The 17,361-nt window shown below is 37.5% G+C and overlaps 3 protein-coding genes across 5 annotated transcripts; 2 read left to right on the top strand and 1 right to left on the bottom strand.

The window, feature by feature from the left end:
- Positions 1–115: 115 nt before the first annotated feature.
- Positions 116–1,239, top strand: LOC114456210 (protein FAM181A-like). The gene is made up of 2 exons (XM_028437839.1): positions 116–212; positions 296–1,239. The coding sequence occupies exon 2, from the start codon at positions 355–357 to the stop codon at positions 1,114–1,116; it is 762 nt and encodes a 253-aa protein (XP_028293640.1). The 5' UTR covers positions 116–212; positions 296–354; the 3' UTR covers positions 1,117–1,239.
- LOC114456209 (ankyrin repeat and SOCS box protein 2-like) lies at positions 1,212–10,809 on the bottom strand. Of its 3 annotated transcripts, none has more exons than XM_028437838.1 (8): positions 10,679–10,809; positions 6,943–7,118; positions 4,983–5,138; positions 4,014–4,259; positions 3,774–3,945; positions 2,176–2,767; positions 1,936–2,089; positions 1,212–1,827 (listed from the first exon to the last, which is right to left on the bottom strand). In XM_028437838.1, the coding sequence occupies exons 1-8, from the start codon at positions 10,798–10,800 to the stop codon at positions 1,697–1,699; spliced, it is 1,749 nt and encodes a 582-aa protein (XP_028293639.1). In that variant the 5' UTR covers positions 10,801–10,809; the 3' UTR covers positions 1,212–1,696. The 3 variants fall into 3 exon arrangements, with proteins under 3 accessions (XP_028293639.1, XP_028293637.1, XP_028293638.1); XM_028437836.1 differs by lacking the exon at positions 10,679–10,809 and adding an exon at positions 8,398–8,651; XM_028437837.1 differs by lacking the exon at positions 10,679–10,809 and adding an exon at positions 8,398–8,651 and having other exon boundaries at positions 3,774–3,939.
- Positions 10,810–12,562: 1,753 nt separating this feature from the next.
- ccdc197 (coiled-coil domain containing 197) lies at positions 12,563–16,756 on the top strand. Its single transcript, XM_028437182.1, has 9 exons — positions 12,563–12,666; positions 12,762–12,807; positions 13,922–14,098; positions 14,201–14,358; positions 14,791–14,873; positions 14,962–15,134; positions 16,176–16,286; positions 16,370–16,486; positions 16,568–16,756. Exons 1-9 carry the CDS (start codon positions 12,563–12,565, stop codon positions 16,754–16,756), a joined length of 1,158 nt encoding a protein of 385 aa, XP_028292983.1.
- Positions 16,757–17,361: the final 605 nt, after the last annotated feature.

The following is a 17,361-nucleotide window of genomic DNA, read 5'->3' as shown; positions in this document are numbered from 1 at the left end:
TCTCCAGGACAACAATTTGCAATGGTGAAGAATTTGATACCGGGGTGCTTGGAGGCTGATTGGGGTCCATTGTGAGGGGTCTGGGGTCGCTGATTGGTTCAAGGAAAGCACCGTAACTACAAGGAGTTTATATTCATTCAACTTGTTGAAGAGCTGGAAAGAAGTCCGCATTCGGACCGTGACTGGGACTGAATTTAAACCGCAGCGGGAAGGTAAGTAAAGACAATTTTACAAATTTCTTTCTGATGGATATTGAAACTCCAGATTGAGTCTAAATGTGCTGCTGTCTTTTCAGATCTTCTTTGGGGATTTTCTTGTTGATCATGAACTGATTCTTAAAATATTCTGGCAAACATGGCACATGCAGACAGTGAGGTCAAAACATTGCTCAACTTTGTAAATTTGGCATCCAGTGACATCAAGGCAGCCCTGGATAAGTCGGCTCCGTGTAGACGCTCAGTGGATCACAGGAAATATCTACAGAAACAACTGAAGCGCTTTTCTCAGAAGTACTCGAGGGTAACCAGGTACCACAGATCTGCCGAGTACAGGTGCACCAAGCCGGTGGTAACAACGGTGCCAAGCATGACGGGCAGCTCTGGAGCACAGGAGGCTGAGACTGTGGGTGGAGCAGCAGTGGAGCAGGTGCCCATGAGGAAACGCCAGCTTCCAGCCTCATTTTGGGAAGAACCCAGGCTTATAGAGAACAAGAAGGATAACTCAGTTCCAGGGCTTAAAGGCAGACCCGAGGCTCCACCTGAGGCCACTGAAACTACAAAGAGGAGAGGGAATTTTAATGACCCAAAGGCACCCATAGGTGCACCCACACGCAGGAGCCCTGAGGCTAAAGAGACCCTAAAACTGGACCTGAGCTCTCACCACTGCCTGAGCATGTATGGCTGCTGCCCCTGCCAATACCACGGACACCAGGTCCTCCACAGTCACATCATTGTCCCCCATCTGCCCGTGGGACTGTGGAGCAAGGCAGTAGAGACTGAGACAGAGCGAGCCGAGCATATTTACGGACCCAAGTTTCACACTCACGTGGTGGTGAAACCTATACCCACCAAGCCCAGCTCTCATTCTTCAATCTACAGCGTGTTTGGATTCATTTAACTCTCCCACCAGGGAAGCCACACAGAAGTGTAAATAGCACTGATGATCTTCATTCTGTGCCTCTCCCTTTTTGGCTTTTTTTAAAAAAAAAATAATAATAATAAGACCCTTCTTCGAGCACTTATTGGGATGCTTCACTTGTTTCTGGACTAAGTTGCACTTGCAGAATAATTTCATCAGCTTCACTTGTTATGCCAGTCTCATTCCTCCTGCCTGAGAAATTAACAGTAAGTTCAAGAGTTTCTACTTTAAGGTGAGAGTAACTGCTTTGTTTTTTAAGTCAAGCACATGAATCAAGCCCTTTCATCCTTTGATGTCCAAGATCAATGTTGGAAAATTTTTCTAATTTTTTCTAAATAAATCAATTTCTTCAAGCACATTTTGGACACTGGATTATTTCCCTGCGGCACAAACTCTTGATACAATATTGAAGAGAACCAGCTGTCACATTACATTTACCATAAATAGATAAATATAGTGGATTAGTCTGAGATGAAAATTACGTATTGAAGATGGACTAAAAACAGCAACACAATAAGCTAAGTTTAGTCACGTCTTTGAGGACATTATCGTCTTAAAATCACTCCTCCACACTCAGGTATTTGATCAGCCTCTTTGGAAGATCTAAACCTGCGATAAATCTCAATCTGTCTCTTCCCATCTGCACTCGAATCCTTAACCGGCAGAGGTGCAAAAGGGGACGTGGTGACACTGTGGACACAATAAACACGGTGCACAAAAGAAATAAGCGTAAAAAAATCAGTGAATGTCATATTTAAAAGGATGTTGGGTAAGTGTAAGCATTCATTTCATACTTACTTGACTTCTTCTTTACATAATGCCATTCTTCTTGTCTGTCCAGCTGTTCAATAAGTTTGTGGCAAAGTTGAACTTGGCCAACATGCTCCAACAATAAGTCAACAATAGGCCCCACACTTAAATTCATGGCTGGTGTCGAGATCCACTCACAAAACTAGATGAGAAAACAAATGGAAATGACGCACCCACTGCATAGAAACATTTAAGGGAACTGTGAGGATGTGTTATGCTCTTTATCACCTGGATTGCTGTCACTGGTGGTTCAGCACAGTTTATAAAAGATAAACTGTCACGCTGGAAAACATGACCATCACTAGGAATTCTTAATTGGGCTTGTGGGTGAGGGGCACTGCCATAGGTACAGCTGAAACAGGACCTGGCATCACAGCCATTGGCTAAAAGGCATTTCAGCAGAGAAAGATTATTTAAAGAAAGTGCAATCAATGCTGAGAACGATGTCGCAAAGGACGGAATGGTGACATCGACATTGGCCCCTTTTTCCAGCAGTAAAGCCACGGTGCTGACGCAGCCCCGATGTACAGCCATCAGCAGAGGACTGACGGGATCCAGGCTCAGACTTGCACCCGCGTTCAGTAACACCTCTGCAGTTTCAGCGCTGCCATTCGCTGCTGCAAAGTAGAGCGCTGTGGCACGTCGATCTGGATACCGGTTGGAATGACTGAGGGCCAGTCTGGCATTTACATCTGCACCTGTCTTCAGCAACACAGTTGCTACAGTGTGTCTGTTGTGCTCTGCTGCCAAGTGAAGGGGGCTGATCCAACTGTGTCGCAGTCTGGCTCGACTCGTCACTGAGACCAGCAGGGACACGATCCTGAGCACAGAGTGAGGAAGGTGAATTAAAACAAGAGCAATCAGAGAGTGCAAACCTCCGCCAAGCGTCAAATCTCCTTTTTACCAGATATTGGCAGTTATCTGGATCAGTGATCCCGTTCATGGTACAATGACTATTCCCACTTCACCTTGAGCGCATCAAATTTGGCCCGACCGAGAAAGTAAAAATGAAACATGAAGTTGTAGATATTTCAGCCCCTCCAAAAACTATACACAATCCACAATATTTGCAGGACTCAGCTTTCCAGTTTTTACATCACGACGACAGTCATTTTGTTGAAAGAACTCTCAATTTTTCCAAAATCTGCCAAATTTTCCTCAAATTATTCCACAAAATTTCCCCTTAATTCCCAAAATCTAGGTGAAGATTGTGCAGGGACGAATATACTCACATACTTAATAATTTATATATCATTTATACGTGGAAGTGCAAACCAGGGCAAATTAATGTTGAATTTGCACCTAAAATCCGTGGCCCACTTAAGCTCAAACTGGTCCATATTTGGCACCTGAACTAAAATGAGTTTGACACCCTGGCAGTAGGGCCAAATGTATGGACCCCCCCATTTTATTTCAGAAAACTAGTGATGAAATGCGCAACTGGATCTGATCTGGATGAAACTCTATGGGGTCATTGAGGAGCCAACCCGACATAATTTAATCAAATTTGATAAAGATCGGTAAATTACGAACCAAGATATGAATATTTGAAATTTCATCAATGATGAGAGATGGGGAATTTTCTATTTTTATGAATCAGAATCAGTATATTGATCTGGGTCCACTCAAAAATTGTATGGAATCTTTCATGGCGTAAGGTCAATCTTTGGTTCAAATGTAATTGAAATCCATGAAGTACTTTTGATGTAATCCTGCTAACAGACAAGCACATGTTGGTGAAAAATATTAACTCTTTGGTGGAGGTGAAAAACATGTAAATCTATGAATTGAATCAAAAACCAAAAGCATGAAAGAGCCTCACTTACTCGTGGTGGCCATATTGAGCAGCCAAATGTAAAGGTAGCAATCCCGAGCTGCTGGGTTTGTTGGCATCTGCATTTTTACTCATCAGTAGTGACACAATGTCCCTGTGGCCTTTTCTGCTGGCTTCGTGTAGCGCCGTAAAACCATCACATGTCTGTATGTTCACATCTGCACCTATGAAGAAGCGTCATCTGTGTTAGAGTCACAACTGTAACATGAGAAGTGCATAGCATAGGCCATACCTTTTTTAATGAGATAACACAGGGCCTTCATGTGTCCTTGCTGAGCTGCTACAATAAGTGGTGTAATGCTGTAAGTGTTTGCTGGATTGATTGTGGCTCGTGCTTGTACTAGTAAGTCACAGATCTCTGTGTTGTTCCTGGATACGGCCTCATGGAGCGCCGTCCAGCCCAGACCACACCTCTGGTTCACAGTGGCCCCATAAGAGAGAATAAGGCTCACCATTTCCACATTCTCCAGTTCACATGCTGCAGGACACATAAATCAGAGACAGAGAGTCATTATGACAGCAAGAATGTTGTGCAGGGCTGGGGTCAATTACATTTTAATATTACAATTAAGTCTATAATTCTCCATGTTCATTTGCAACTCAATTTATGAGTTTATACAGTGACTGGCATTTTTTCCCAATATACAATTAATTACATAATAATTACAATTATTATTTTCCACCTGAAAGTCAATTACGATTATGTTCTTAATTACTAAAGTTCAATTACAATTAATCACAATTTTTGAGCTTTTAATAAATAAGCATATAAAGGTTAACCTTCCTATTGTGTTAGCTTGATGTTAGCATCTCTAATGAAAATGGGCCAGTTTTGACCCATGTCTTAAATCAGCTATGAAATACACTAAAACAGTTATCTGTTGTCTAATTTGTTTTTCATCTATTGGTTACCTTGTTAGGGTTCCTTATCAATGAAAATATTGGTATTGATATTTTTGGTGTGGGCGTCTGAGCCTTTTTTCTGTCAGGACAGCCGCAAATTTCATTTTTTTTTTTTAAATGGTAAAATTATCTTCAAGAGAATGGAACTGTAACATTGTTCCCCAGTTTTGCGCGTATTTAGATTGTAATTGTCAGTTTTTATAGAATTACAATTAAATATGTATATATATGTATAGAGAGAGAGAGAGAGAGAGAGAGAGAGCGAGAGAGCCGTAAACATGAGATTTCACAGCTGTACCTTTATACAAAGGGGTTACTTTGTTATTGCTGCTGATGTCAGGGTCAGCTCCAGCTTCCAGGAGGCATCGCACACATGACAAGTGTTCACGAGACACAGCAAGCAGCAAAGCTGTCTGCTCTCCTAATGTACGTTTGTCTACGGAACCGGGATGAGCTGGAGCAGAAAACACACATCTGTCAGATGATTCCTTTAACAAGCCTCAGTGGGTTATTTTAGTTATTTCTTCATCCTGGTGATGGAATCAGTGAAAATATAAACCAGGGTAACAATTGGGCTAAATAATAGTCACAAATTTGTTTATTTATCATTACATATAAAATACATTTTACATCAAAGCATTCAGTCGCAAACATGTTAAAGGGATACTCCACAGTTTTTACAAATGTGGCCTAAAACCTTCAATCAATGTCAAACAAAATCCATTATTACGCACCATATTTATTTAATTGCCTTTTAAAAATGGGGTCACGTGAATTCACGAGACTGATGATGTCACACGGCCCCACTGCCTGTAAACATCCCATTGTTTTCTATTGGAGTGAAGCATTCAGCCAGATTTTTACATCATTTAGCAGCTTTTTCAGTCAAAATTACAACTTGTGCTGCTTTTCATTGCTCTAAATAATCAGAAAAAGTTAAAGATGTCGATGTAACCCTCTTTTGTTTACAAAAAGAGGGTATAAACAGTTAGTAAATCATGGACTGCTGAAGGATTCCTGCCCAAGTCAGTGCACTGTTTAAAGGGCCCATGTTATGCTAAATCAACTTTTCTCTGCTTTTAACATTATAAAAGTGTTATATGGGCTTCATACACATGCCCAAAGTGTTTTTTCATTGATTCCCTCAATCCTTAGTTAGAGGGTGATTTGCTCCTTTCTTACTGCAGGGTGAGCCCAAACACCTCGCTCCAATTTGATGATGCGTTTCCACTTTGATGATGAATTTGACGTGGCACTGAGCTGGAGAAGCCGCGCCTCCAGGAAGCTCTCTGCCGTGATTGACATGTAAACAGACACGCCCACAAAAGTGAGCATTTCAGCATCTTTCGGGCAGTGCTATGTATGTATTTTCTACAGTCTATGTATGTACGAACATACATAGACAGAGCCTCCACGCTCTGTCTGTGTTTATAAAGCAGCATGAGCTTGGCTACGGAGTGGGTGGGAGGAGGGTGGGCCGTCCACTGGCCCTACGTCACCGTGCGGGGAGGAGAAAGTCAGTGCCCTGTCTATAGACACACCCACTCATGAATATTCATAAGTAGGCCGCAAATCAGCCTGTTTGTGTAGAGTTGCTCAGAAAGTGAATTTTCAGAGCCTAAAACTCTGGAAAACATGCGATTTTGGGAAAATAAACCTCAAATACAATGTTTTTGTGGTTCTTAAAACAAATAAAGATGGGTGAAAAATAGCGTGACATGGGACCTTGAAGGGAGAGTAAAGGTACCGTAAGGAGAGCTCTACTAGCAAACCTCAGAGTTGGAACTTTTTTTCGGGCCCCAGCTGTTTTTATCCTCTTTCGGTAAACAAGAGGTTTCATCTTTAACTTTTCCTGATTATTCAGAGCAACCCAAAGCAGCACAAATTGGCATTTTCACTGAAAATGCTGCTAAATAATCTAAAAATCAGGCTGAATGCTTCACTCCAATAGAAAACAATGGGATGTCTACAGGCAGTGGGGCCGTGTGACATCATCGGTCACGGGATTTCAAGATGGCGGAAAACAGGCTTTAAAACTATAAAGTAGTCTCATTTTAAAAGGCAATAAAATGATTGAATATGGTGCATAATAATGTGTTTTGTTAGGCATAGATCTTCTAGTACATATATTTAAAACGTTATAGGCCACATTTGTAAAAACAGTGGAGGATCCCTTTAAACGTAACTATATGATGTAGATGTAAACGTACGTCATCATGTAGAGGACCAGGTCTAATAGGCGTACTATGCTGGCTTACCCCTCAACAGGATCTTCAAACAGTCAGTCTGTCCACAATAAGCAGCATCATGCAAAGGTATCCATCCGTCTTTGCTCTCCTTCAGCAGGCTGGAAGAAGATGAAGATGATGCCAGATCATTAAGAACCTCCACATCTCCTCTCCTGATGGCATCGTAGACCATGGGGTCAACATCCCTTTAGAAAAAACAGAACAAATTATTGGATAACGACACAGTGAAAAAGCTTGCTCTTCCTTACACTATGAAGTGAAGGGAAACCGACAGATTTATGATCATATTTAGGTGAATAATGACAGGTTGTATGATTAACTATTTAAACTCATCATCTGGCCACTTTATATAAAGTTTTCTTTTAAATAAAAACAACACCAAATTAGATTCATTGCATTGCCTGAAGAAAATGCAAGTAATGGTGTAGGTGAGACAGGTAGGATATAGTTAACCTTCACAGAATCAGCTTTTATTCTGAAATTATTTTCTATTTGGCTTCTTCTGAGCACAACCTATGACGTGATCAGCTTTTATTTTGAAGGGGCCATCTGCAACCCAAGTATAACCCATCGGAGTCAGAATTATCCCTCAGATTCAGTGTAACAGTGGTTCACAACCTTTTTCTTATCATGACCCCATTTTTACGTTACAAATTTCTGGCGATCCCCAGAGACTTTTTTTTCTCTAAAATTAGTTTTTTGATCATGTTTGTAATACTGTGTTACAAATACAGCTCAGATATTTTCATATTGCAATTTATTTTAAATGGATTTATATTTGATAAATTGAAAGTAATGTAAGATTGTGTGTGGCGTTTATTTTGAAAAAGAATAATTGTTAATTTTTTTAATTGTGCAAAATAGATACTATAATACTTTTATTTTATTTTATTATTACTTGACATTTCAGATAACTGTATTTTTTATTTTATTTCCAGGGTCATGACCCCAAGGTTGGAAAACCCTGCTCTAAGGACAGGGCTGCAGTAATTTTTATGAAGAAAAAAGTATTTTATTACTAAACTTTTCAGGTGACCCCATTTTATTTCCAGACCCAAGGTTGAAAAATCCAGCAGTATAACCTTCGATATACCCTTCGTAATCAGTTTGATGTCACTGTTCTAATAGGTTTGAATGGGAACATTTTATTTAATTTTGGTAATTAATCAATATCCTTAAACGAAAATAACAGAACATACAATTATTGTCCTTGTTGATGTTACACATCCTCATTAATTATTTAGGGAGGGGCTTAACAGTAAGCTTCAGCCCCTATAATAGATCTAATGACGTCACTACAAATCAACATCTGATTCCTACAATGATTTTAATGCAAATATGTGTGTGTGTATGATACATATTTCCCATATTATGCATTATAATAAAAACATATATTATAATATTATAAACATGGCGACCTTTAAACCACGCGAGGGTTCACATGCACCACAACAAAGGACTCACTCCGGCCCGGACGCACCGCCGCACTCCCCGGCTTCACTCCTCCTCCTCCTCCCGCCCGGTCCACACACCACACGGCCTACATCAGCAGGTTTACGTCCGGCGTTACGGAACTGAGACAGATACTCTGAGTATCTGAATGTGGTCATGTCTGAGGACAGACTGAGCTGTCCTCTGTTCGTCCGCTGTAGCTTCAGTGAGACGCGGCTCAGCTGCTCTCAGGGTATTTTGGGACGTTTTGTGAGGCGGAGGAATGACTGCTGTGGGCTCCATATATGTCAGAACACTCACACATACACAGATAAGTCAAAATAACAGTGAAGATAACAAGTCAGTCAGTTTTAGGACCCACCCTGTCCTTTAGCCTAGTAACTTGTTAGGTTTAAAGATGATGCATCAGGCTGCATGTAAAAACTAGAGCTGTACATCGCCAGGAATCTGACGATACGATTCACGATTTGCATGTCACAATGCGATATATCACGATACTTAACAATATGATATACATCACGATATACTTGCAATATCAATACAAGTACAAAATGGTATGAAAAACAATTTATTTTTTTAAACTTGTGAGAACAAGTAAATGGTAACTGCAATTCAAGTACAAATATCAAAAACAAGTGGTATGTTTATCAAACTGTCAAATTACTTTTTTTTCTCTCTCTCTTTCTCTTATTTATTTATTTATTTATTTATTTTTGAAGATTAACTTCTGCTTCAACAAAAAGATTCTGATTCTGTTAAGTTCTCAAGTTCTTGAACAAAAATGACCAACACAGAGTCGGCGCTTGTTGGTATTAAATGGGGGGGCGTTAAGAAAACTGCAGGTGGCACAAACCCAAAATCCACTCTTTACGGCGTTGTTCTGTGAGCTTTTTACATTTCTCACCTTTGTGAACGACAATTTTCAGTACAGTAGGTCAGCTGAAGGGGGCACTGCCTGCGAATGCCCCCCCACGACGCCGACACTGCACATACATCTATAAAAGTGTCCATGTTTTATGAAAATAAAGTGCATTCAACTTCCAAGCTACAATGCATTGAGGCGTGAGATAGTTTAACAAGGTCTGACGTGGTTCACTGACACCTAGTGACTGGACGTGCTATGCATTTGTCAGCACAATTAAATGTGTTGGGGTTTTTTTTTGTGTGTGTTAAAAAACAGGATTAAAAAATCGATTTAGACATTTTTTGGATCGATACGATAATCTCACAGTCAAATATTGTGATATTACACCAAATTTTTTTTTTTTCCTTATACCCTTATGTAAAACCTAGTACAAGAATCAATAAAACACCGGATTTGTATAGGATCACATGATGTACACTATATTTAATTATTTATCCTGTTCATTTTAACACCCCCATATACCAGGAGTGTTGGATGCTGTGGCTCATCTTGGCCTACAGGGGACACCCCACAGCCTTGGAATTGTCAACAGTAGAGGTGGAACTTTGACAAAAGTTCACGATACGATATGTACAATACGATAAACCAGAGATGGGCAACTTTTATCACAGTGATCGTCTTTTTCAAGGGCCACTTTATGTTTTGTCAGCATTTAAAATCATGTTTTTTTTTGTCATTTTGTGTGTTTTCTTTTAAATTCATTTTGTGTATTTTCTTTTAAATTCATTTTGTGTATTTTTGTTGTCGTTTTGTGAGTATTTTGATCATCATTTTATGTATTTACTTTTAGGCGTTGAACAAAATTAAATCGAGGGTCGCATGTGGCCCCAGGGCCTCCAGTTGCCTATTGTCTGTGATGGACAATAATGGGCTCACGATAATTGCACAATATGATAATAAGACACACAAAGAATGCAGACGCTGACAATATATGCCAGTCTGAAATTAAAACCAAATCATTACATCATCATGACTTCCTATCTATGCATCAACATTGCATGACAAGTTTTAAAAACATTGCGATGCCACTTATACCATGCACAATTGTGTTGTTTTAATATTGTAATATGATTTTAAAGTGATAATTTATCAACAACATAACAGACCTTTCTTGTTTTGTCATTAGTAAAAAAGAAAAAAATGCATTATTGTTGCCAGTGGTTGTCATATATATATATATATATATATATATATATATATATATATATATATATTATGTGGGGTTTTTTTTGTTTATTTATTTCATTTAAGACATTAAAACAAATGTGTTTCTCCTCCATATTGAAAAAGAAAAGAAAAACCTGAATGAAAAGGTGCATAAAGGAGTTAAACTTATACTATGTGTAGTGGGTGATGCTCTCGTCTCACCTGAGCTCATTTGTGGAGTTGTTTCCTGATGAGTTTAGAGCCAGGGAGAGGTCAGATAACCTGCTTTTAAAATCACCATTTAGTCTCAGGGAAGGAGATCTGCATCTGCTGACTGCGTTCATCACAGGAACAGAGGCTATTGTTGTCCACTCAGGAAAAAAAAAAAACTAAAATCTATGTTGCTGCACTCTTCTTTATTCAGGAAAAAAAAAAGAGAATAAACAAAGTAGAACACGGGGAGCAACATGAGACAAAAAGCTATACCCAAACCCAGAATTAGAGTGAAGCTCATATAAAAGAGCTGAAATGTGTTATGGCAGACATCAGAGAGAGCAGCAGCTCAGGCTCTGAGACTAGATTCCTTTTAAGGGCATAATCTGTGTTTGGTTCCCCTCCATTGTGCTGCACACACAAGAGTGAAGAAGAGAGTTCTGCATTTGCCTGCATCTGACCTCAAAACATGCAAAGCTGTGCATGGGTCGACTTCATTTGTAATGTAGTTTGTTTATGAACGGAAAATACTGCACACACTGATAACCTGGATTTCTGTTTTAATATATATTGTAACTTTAAAAATACACTTACCATTAAATGGTGATCTTTAATTATTAGTTTTCATGCATTATTATTAGCTCGTCAGAGGTTTTACTTCCTGTGTTGATGGGTATTCTGTCGTTTTATTGCTGGGGGAACTGGACTATTAGCTGGGAGGCAAATTTCAGAGGAGCGCTGCATATTTGCACAACGAAAACACACTTGTAGTGTTAACGCAACAAAGACCACATGTGAGAATATCAGACTACCTGCAACTAATATGCAAACCTAAAAAAAAAATTAAAAAAAAATACAAATAGCTGTTCTAATGTTGACATTATCAAACATTGCAAAGACAATAAGATGTAGTTAAGAGAATAATTGTAAGATACTTGTTTGTGACACTTTTTTTTGTTTGCATTTTTAAAATGTATTTTTTTATATTTATGCATTTACATTTATTTTTTCAATATTTTACCGTCACCACTCTGATACCCCCAACCATATTCCTTCAATTGCCATTTGCACATGTGTTTTTTTAAATGCCTTTTTTTAATTTTTTTTTTTTTTTTTATGTATATAGTGTATGTCTGTCCCACAGTGGTATATTTGCACTGTTATCCTATGTTGGTATTTATTTTGTTCTTACAGTCTGTTATACTATTGTGTTGCTGCAACATGTTGGATCAATAAAGGTCTATTCTGTTCTATTTTATATTTATCTTTTTATTGAAATTTATTTTTTGATATATTTCATATATATTTATTTTAATTTATTCTAAAATATTTAATATTCATTGATTTATTTATTCATTTATTCATATTTTCACCATATTAATAATTCATTATATTGAATAAATCACATCTGAGTGTCTTGTGTTTTCTTATGTCATCTTTTCTTTTGAGAATTGAGGATTTATTAAGCTTGTATATGTAACCCCTTGTCCTGCTTTGTGTATTACTTTTCTTTTAATGTACACTTTTATTGAATATGAAATTATGAACATTCATTTCTAAATATGTACATTTGACTTTGTAGAATATTATTATTTTTCCTTTTTTTATTTTTTTATTTTTTATTTATTTATTTTTTTCCACTGAACATTATAATAAATTCGTTAACATGACGCTATAACTTGATTAAATGCTTGTAGAAGTTTTTTTTTTTGGTCTTAAAATGAACCGCCTAAAAACGAGCCCGGCGCATTCTCCGTAGTGTGGTCCGTGGTTGCCAGGCAACCGCGACTCAAACCCAGGGTAACATCCGGAAAAGCCTCTTGATCTTCGGAACGTGAAAGAAGTGTTTAATGATCAGATCGTCAGAGTGATACTAGAGCAATAACAACAACCATGAGCACCGATTCTCTTCCATTCATAGAAAACTCTCTGTGTCCTACAGAGAAGCAGGAAAACCCAAAAACAAACATATTTGTAACGCAGTCAGAGGAAACCAGGTAGGTGGGACTAAATTGCAGAAAAAAAACATAGTTAATTTCATTTTTAACTCTATTAACACCTATTTATAACTGACTATCACGTTTTTGTTTAGAAATAAACATGCAGAAGAAAATGTCATCATACCTGAACCAACAGAGGTGAGATATGCTGAGTATAAACTAATTTTAGTAACAAAATTCACTATTTTATTGTAATCTAATCTACCTATATGACTGTATTTCATTTGTTTAGAGTAGCCTATACTTTTTATTTTTCACTATACTTTTTATTTTCAGATTTATTTATTTTTTTCATAAAGGAAGAAAAAACAATTTTATATAGTTTTTGCAATGTGTATGAACAATGTATTTATACGTAAGCATAGAACTGCCACGTGGAAAACATATATGTTTGATCACTATATTGTACAAACATGATATTGTATACAAACATATAATATTGTTTGTGCATATAAGTACATTGTTTATTCAATATATTATGTTTGTACAATATGATATATTGTTTGTACAATATGATATGTTTGTACAATATACTGTATTGTTTGTACAATATACTGTATCGTTTGTACAATATTATATCATGTTTGTACAATATTATATCATGTTTGTACAATATTATATATTGTTTGTGCATATAAGTATTGTTTGTACAATAAAATATCATGTTTGTACAATATACTGTATTGTTTGTACAATATTATAATAATAATAATGCATCAATTTTATATAGTGCTTTTTTGGACACTCAAAGTCACTTTACAGAATTAAAGGATTATTCTTTCACTCCACACTTAGTGGTGGTAAACTACTGTTGTAGCCACAGCTGCCCTGGGGCAGACTGACGGAGGCGAGGCTGCAAAAGTGCGCCATCGGCCCCTCCGACCACCACCAACACTCACGCACACACTACATTCATACTAGGCAATGTAGGTAAAGTGTCTTGCCCAAGGACACAATGACAGATACCACTGAGGTAGAATTCTCAGTGGTCTCCCATCTACTTACTAACCAATGGCAGGCTGGGATGGCCACTCCGTAGTTTTTTGCTTAGAACCAAAATATTTGGTTGTATTTGTCATTTTGGGAATTTTTGGGTGACAATTTGTGTATTTTTGTTATCATTTTGTACGTTTTAGAGTTATTTTGTATATTTTTCTGTCATTTTCACAATTGTTGTGTGTTTTTAGAGTCATTATGCGTGTTTTTTTTTATCATTTTGTGTGGGTAGTGAGCTTCTGTATCTTGCGTGTAGACTCCAAGCAACTTCCTCGATCAAAGTTTGAGCGATTTGCAAAAGACTCAGGTATTAAAGAAACAAGCTGAGTTGGACGACGTGGACAAGCAACTCTTACTTAAACAACAAGAGTTCAAAAGTTATGTGGAGATTCTGGCCCAGAGAAGATCGGAACTGGAGTCCAAACACCTGGAGGCAAGTGTGAAGAAGATTTGCAAACGTTGCAGAACTTTCATACGACAAGATCCTACTGTACATTTATTATTATTATGGTTGTCTATTTGTCTCTGTTCCCAGACGAAGGAGAGCATCCTGAAATTTGAGAAGTTTGTAGCTGAAAATGAAGCGAAGCGGCGGCAAGCACAAAAGAAATGGGAAGTCTCCAGGGAGCAGAACATTTTGAAACAGAGAGAAATTCAACACTTGACAGAGCGATTAAAACAACTTAAAGCCAAGTGAGAATCAAAAGGAAAATAAATGCTTGAAAACATAATTCCAGCAAGTTCATTTTGTCTTCTTTTTGAATAATTATATGTGAAGGTTTCTTTTATTCAGACAACTTTTTTATAGAAATTTACTTACTCCCTAACTTTAGCTACCAGAGCGTGTCAACACACTGTTTAAGGGAGATCATTCCAGCAAGTTCATCTTGTCTTCTTTTTGGAAATAATATGTAAGGTATCATTTATTCAGACAACTTTTTTTTTTTTCAGGAATCTAGATTTCCTCATATGTTTTGACTGTCTCTGCCATTCTTCCTCAGAGGCATCTGCTGATCGTTTTGATGTGTCCTTATGAGTCTGAATAAAAGAAAACCTTCACATATTATGCTTGACTGTAGTTGACATCACATTCCAACCTTTGCCATTACGCATCTCTTTTCACAGAAATCGTTTTTTAAAGGAAAAAACCGAACGGTTCAAAATCTTTGAGGATTTTTTGATCAAAACACAACAGCTTCTTCCTGGCAGTAAGTTGACAAATCACTTTTGGATCGTGATGCTGTGTAAAAGAACACTGAGAGCCCAATTTTATTTATTTTTTATTATTATTTTCAGATCACCTCGATTCCGGGTCAGAATCGTTGGTGATGCCCATCATTCGGCGCCACGAGACTCTCTCCATTACCCACAAGGAGTTGCTGCAGTGTTTGGAACGATTGGAGGAGGACGTAGAGCAGGGCCACCGCCAACTACAGAACATGAAGCAAGACCACAACATCAAAAAACTGGTCAAATATAAATTTATACTTATAGGCTAACCCAGAACACTATCGGTGGGTGATTTTCACCCGAGCAAACATATTTACATTATTTTCACAAAGTTGTGTTTGTCAGTGTGTCTTGGGTTCCAGGCATTGGGGTGGGGGTGGGGGGGTTGAGATACTTGCCATGGAGGCCAAAGAAAAAATAGAATTAAATATATAGACTGTCTCTAGATTTGCGTCAACCACAATGTGTGTGTAACATATACAGTAATGTAAAAATGATTCGTAACATAACGGATAATGTTGACTACAAAAATGTGCGTTGATGCGTTGTTTTAATGTAAATTCATGATCAAATCAGGCCGGCGGCTGCTTTCTGCTTCATTTCACTACAGTACTTTAACACGAGTACTGCTTCACCATTTTACATTGTGAAGAAGAATTGCACAACAGAAGAAGAACCAACCTAAACATTCAAAAGTTTGGGACTATTTCACTGAAAACATATTCTACTCTCCTGAGGTAGAACTAAGAACTAAGAAAATATCATGTGACATGAAACTAACAGTAATAAGTTAGAATCAAAGCAGCAGGAAAGTATAATAATAGTATAAAAAATAATCTCAATAACATTTCAATTAACATGGCTTCAAAACTGTAATGATAACTTTTGACCACTAGGTGGTTGGGTGGGGGGAGGGGCCAATGTTATATATATATATATATATATATATGCTATTGCCCAAGTTTCCAATTTCATCATTTTTTTTCTACAAATTTTTTGTTCTTAAATTCCGAATTTTTCTGTAATTTTGGGAAATATTTTTAGAGACCATCCATGCTAGTTTTTTTTTTGCTTTTGCAAGACATGGCATTGTTGGAAGTATAAGAACATCTCTAACTTTCATGCAGTGTCGTATTTTGAAATATTTGATTATAATTGCTTTTCATTGGATAGATATATTGATGATGTTCCTAATTTTAGTGGTAGTGTTCTTGGGTTAAATGCGACTACTATTCAATCAACTCAGTTGGTGAATTATTTTTTTAATATTTGTGTTACAGATGACCAACAAAAAGCTCTCTGAACTCCAGAGTGAGTTGGATGCCCTGAAAGAGAAGAACAAACAGGTTGAAGTTAACGTGGAGATGGTGCAAGGTCTCTCCAGAGAGAATGTACGTTTCTTTTTAGGAGGAATTTAACCTTTTGTAATTGGAAAATATGAATCTCAACCATTTGACATGCTATTAACTCGTAGGTTGAAGAGGTGGGAAGATTGCTCATGGCTATCAACAACCTGGCAGATCTATGTTATATTCCAGAATACGGCCCACTGGACGGTTTAAATGTGTTGACAAAGATGGACATGGTGAAGGTATGAGTAATCGCTCCAGGAGAAAAAAAAACAACAGCATTAATCACGAAACACCTCTGCTGCTTTCTCTTTCCTTTTCAGGAGTACATTTTGGACAAGGCCGACACTGAGAGGAGAGTGAGGAGGTTGAGAACGTCGGGCTCTGCAATAACTAGTACAACAGCTGTGACTGAGAAGAAAGACACGGTGTCAATGAAAAGCATCAGAAGCAAAACTCTTCATAAAAGTTCAAGCAAAGTCAGTAAAAGTAGTGAAATGTTTAGTAGATGATCAAGCTTCATTTCTGATTGGACGTATTTTAGGATTAATCTATTAATCAGGACTGTGACATGGAAAATGTGCAAAGGTGAGATGTATATGATCATTATTATATATTATACTAGGATTTAAGGTGTGGTGAAATTAGTAGATTAATTGTTATTTTGCTGTAATTTGCTCTTCCATGTATAAATTATTATTCTAAAATATCTAAGGCACTGATAATATCAAAGCAATAAGTGACAGATTTCACTTCAATCCCTGCAGAATCTTCACTTTCAATTTATTTGATTTTGAGGCCAATTTTTTTTTTTTGTCATTTGGGGAAATTTTGTGGAACAATTTCAAGAAAATTGCAGGATTTTGAAAAAAAATTCAGAGTTCTTTTAACCATTTCAGATTAAAAATGATTTCCATTAGGTGATGTAAGCGTGGTGAAAATGTGTTAATATTGTGGAGTTTCACTGAATTTGTCTATTAATTTTGGAGATATCTACAATTGAATCAGTTGGTAATTTACACAATGATTATTGGTTTCTTCGACTGTTTTTACATTCTCCTGCCGGCCAAATTAAATTATCTAAAGGGCTGGATTTGGCCCCCGGGCCTTGAGTTTG

This window comes from Gouania willdenowi, chromosome 22 (assembly GCF_900634775.1).
Source record: "Gouania willdenowi chromosome 22, fGouWil2.1, whole genome shotgun sequence".
Lineage (NCBI taxonomy): Eukaryota > Metazoa > Chordata > Actinopteri > Blenniiformes > Gobiesocidae > Gouania > Gouania willdenowi.
The sequence above is the reverse complement of the archived record's forward strand: the minus strand, read 5'-3'. Positions and strand labels throughout refer to the sequence as shown.

What these genes read in the sequence shown, in the direction of transcription:
- LOC114456210 (XM_028437839.1), top strand. Translation starts at nt 355, where the DNA reads ATGGCACATGCAGACAGTGAGGTCAAAACATTGCTCAACTTTGTAAAT.
- LOC114456209 (XM_028437836.1), bottom strand. Translation starts at nt 8,543, where the DNA reads ATGACCACATTCAGATACTCAGAGTATCTGTCTCAGTTCCGTAACGCC. An exon ending in TTTGAAGATCCTGTTGAGGG is followed by an intron (nt 5,139 to 6,942) that starts GTAAGCCAGCAT and finishes TTTCTGCTCCAG; the next exon opens with CTCATCCCGGTTCCGTAGAC. An exon ending in TTATGTAAAGAAGAAGTCAA is followed by an intron (nt 1,828 to 1,935) that starts GTAAGTATGAAA and finishes TTGTGTCCACAG; the next exon opens with TGTCACCACGTCCCCTTTTG.
- ccdc197 (XM_028437182.1), top strand. Translation starts at nt 12,563, where the DNA reads ATGAGCACCGATTCTCTTCCATTCATAGAAAACTCTCTGTGTCCTACA. An exon ending in TGGAGTCCAAACACCTGGAG is followed by an intron (nt 14,099 to 14,200) that starts GCAAGTGTGAAG and finishes CTCTGTTCCCAG; the next exon opens with ACGAAGGAGAGCATCCTGAA. An exon ending in AAGGTCTCTCCAGAGAGAAT is followed by an intron (nt 16,287 to 16,369) that starts GTACGTTTCTTT and finishes ATTAACTCGTAG; the next exon opens with GTTGAAGAGGTGGGAAGATT.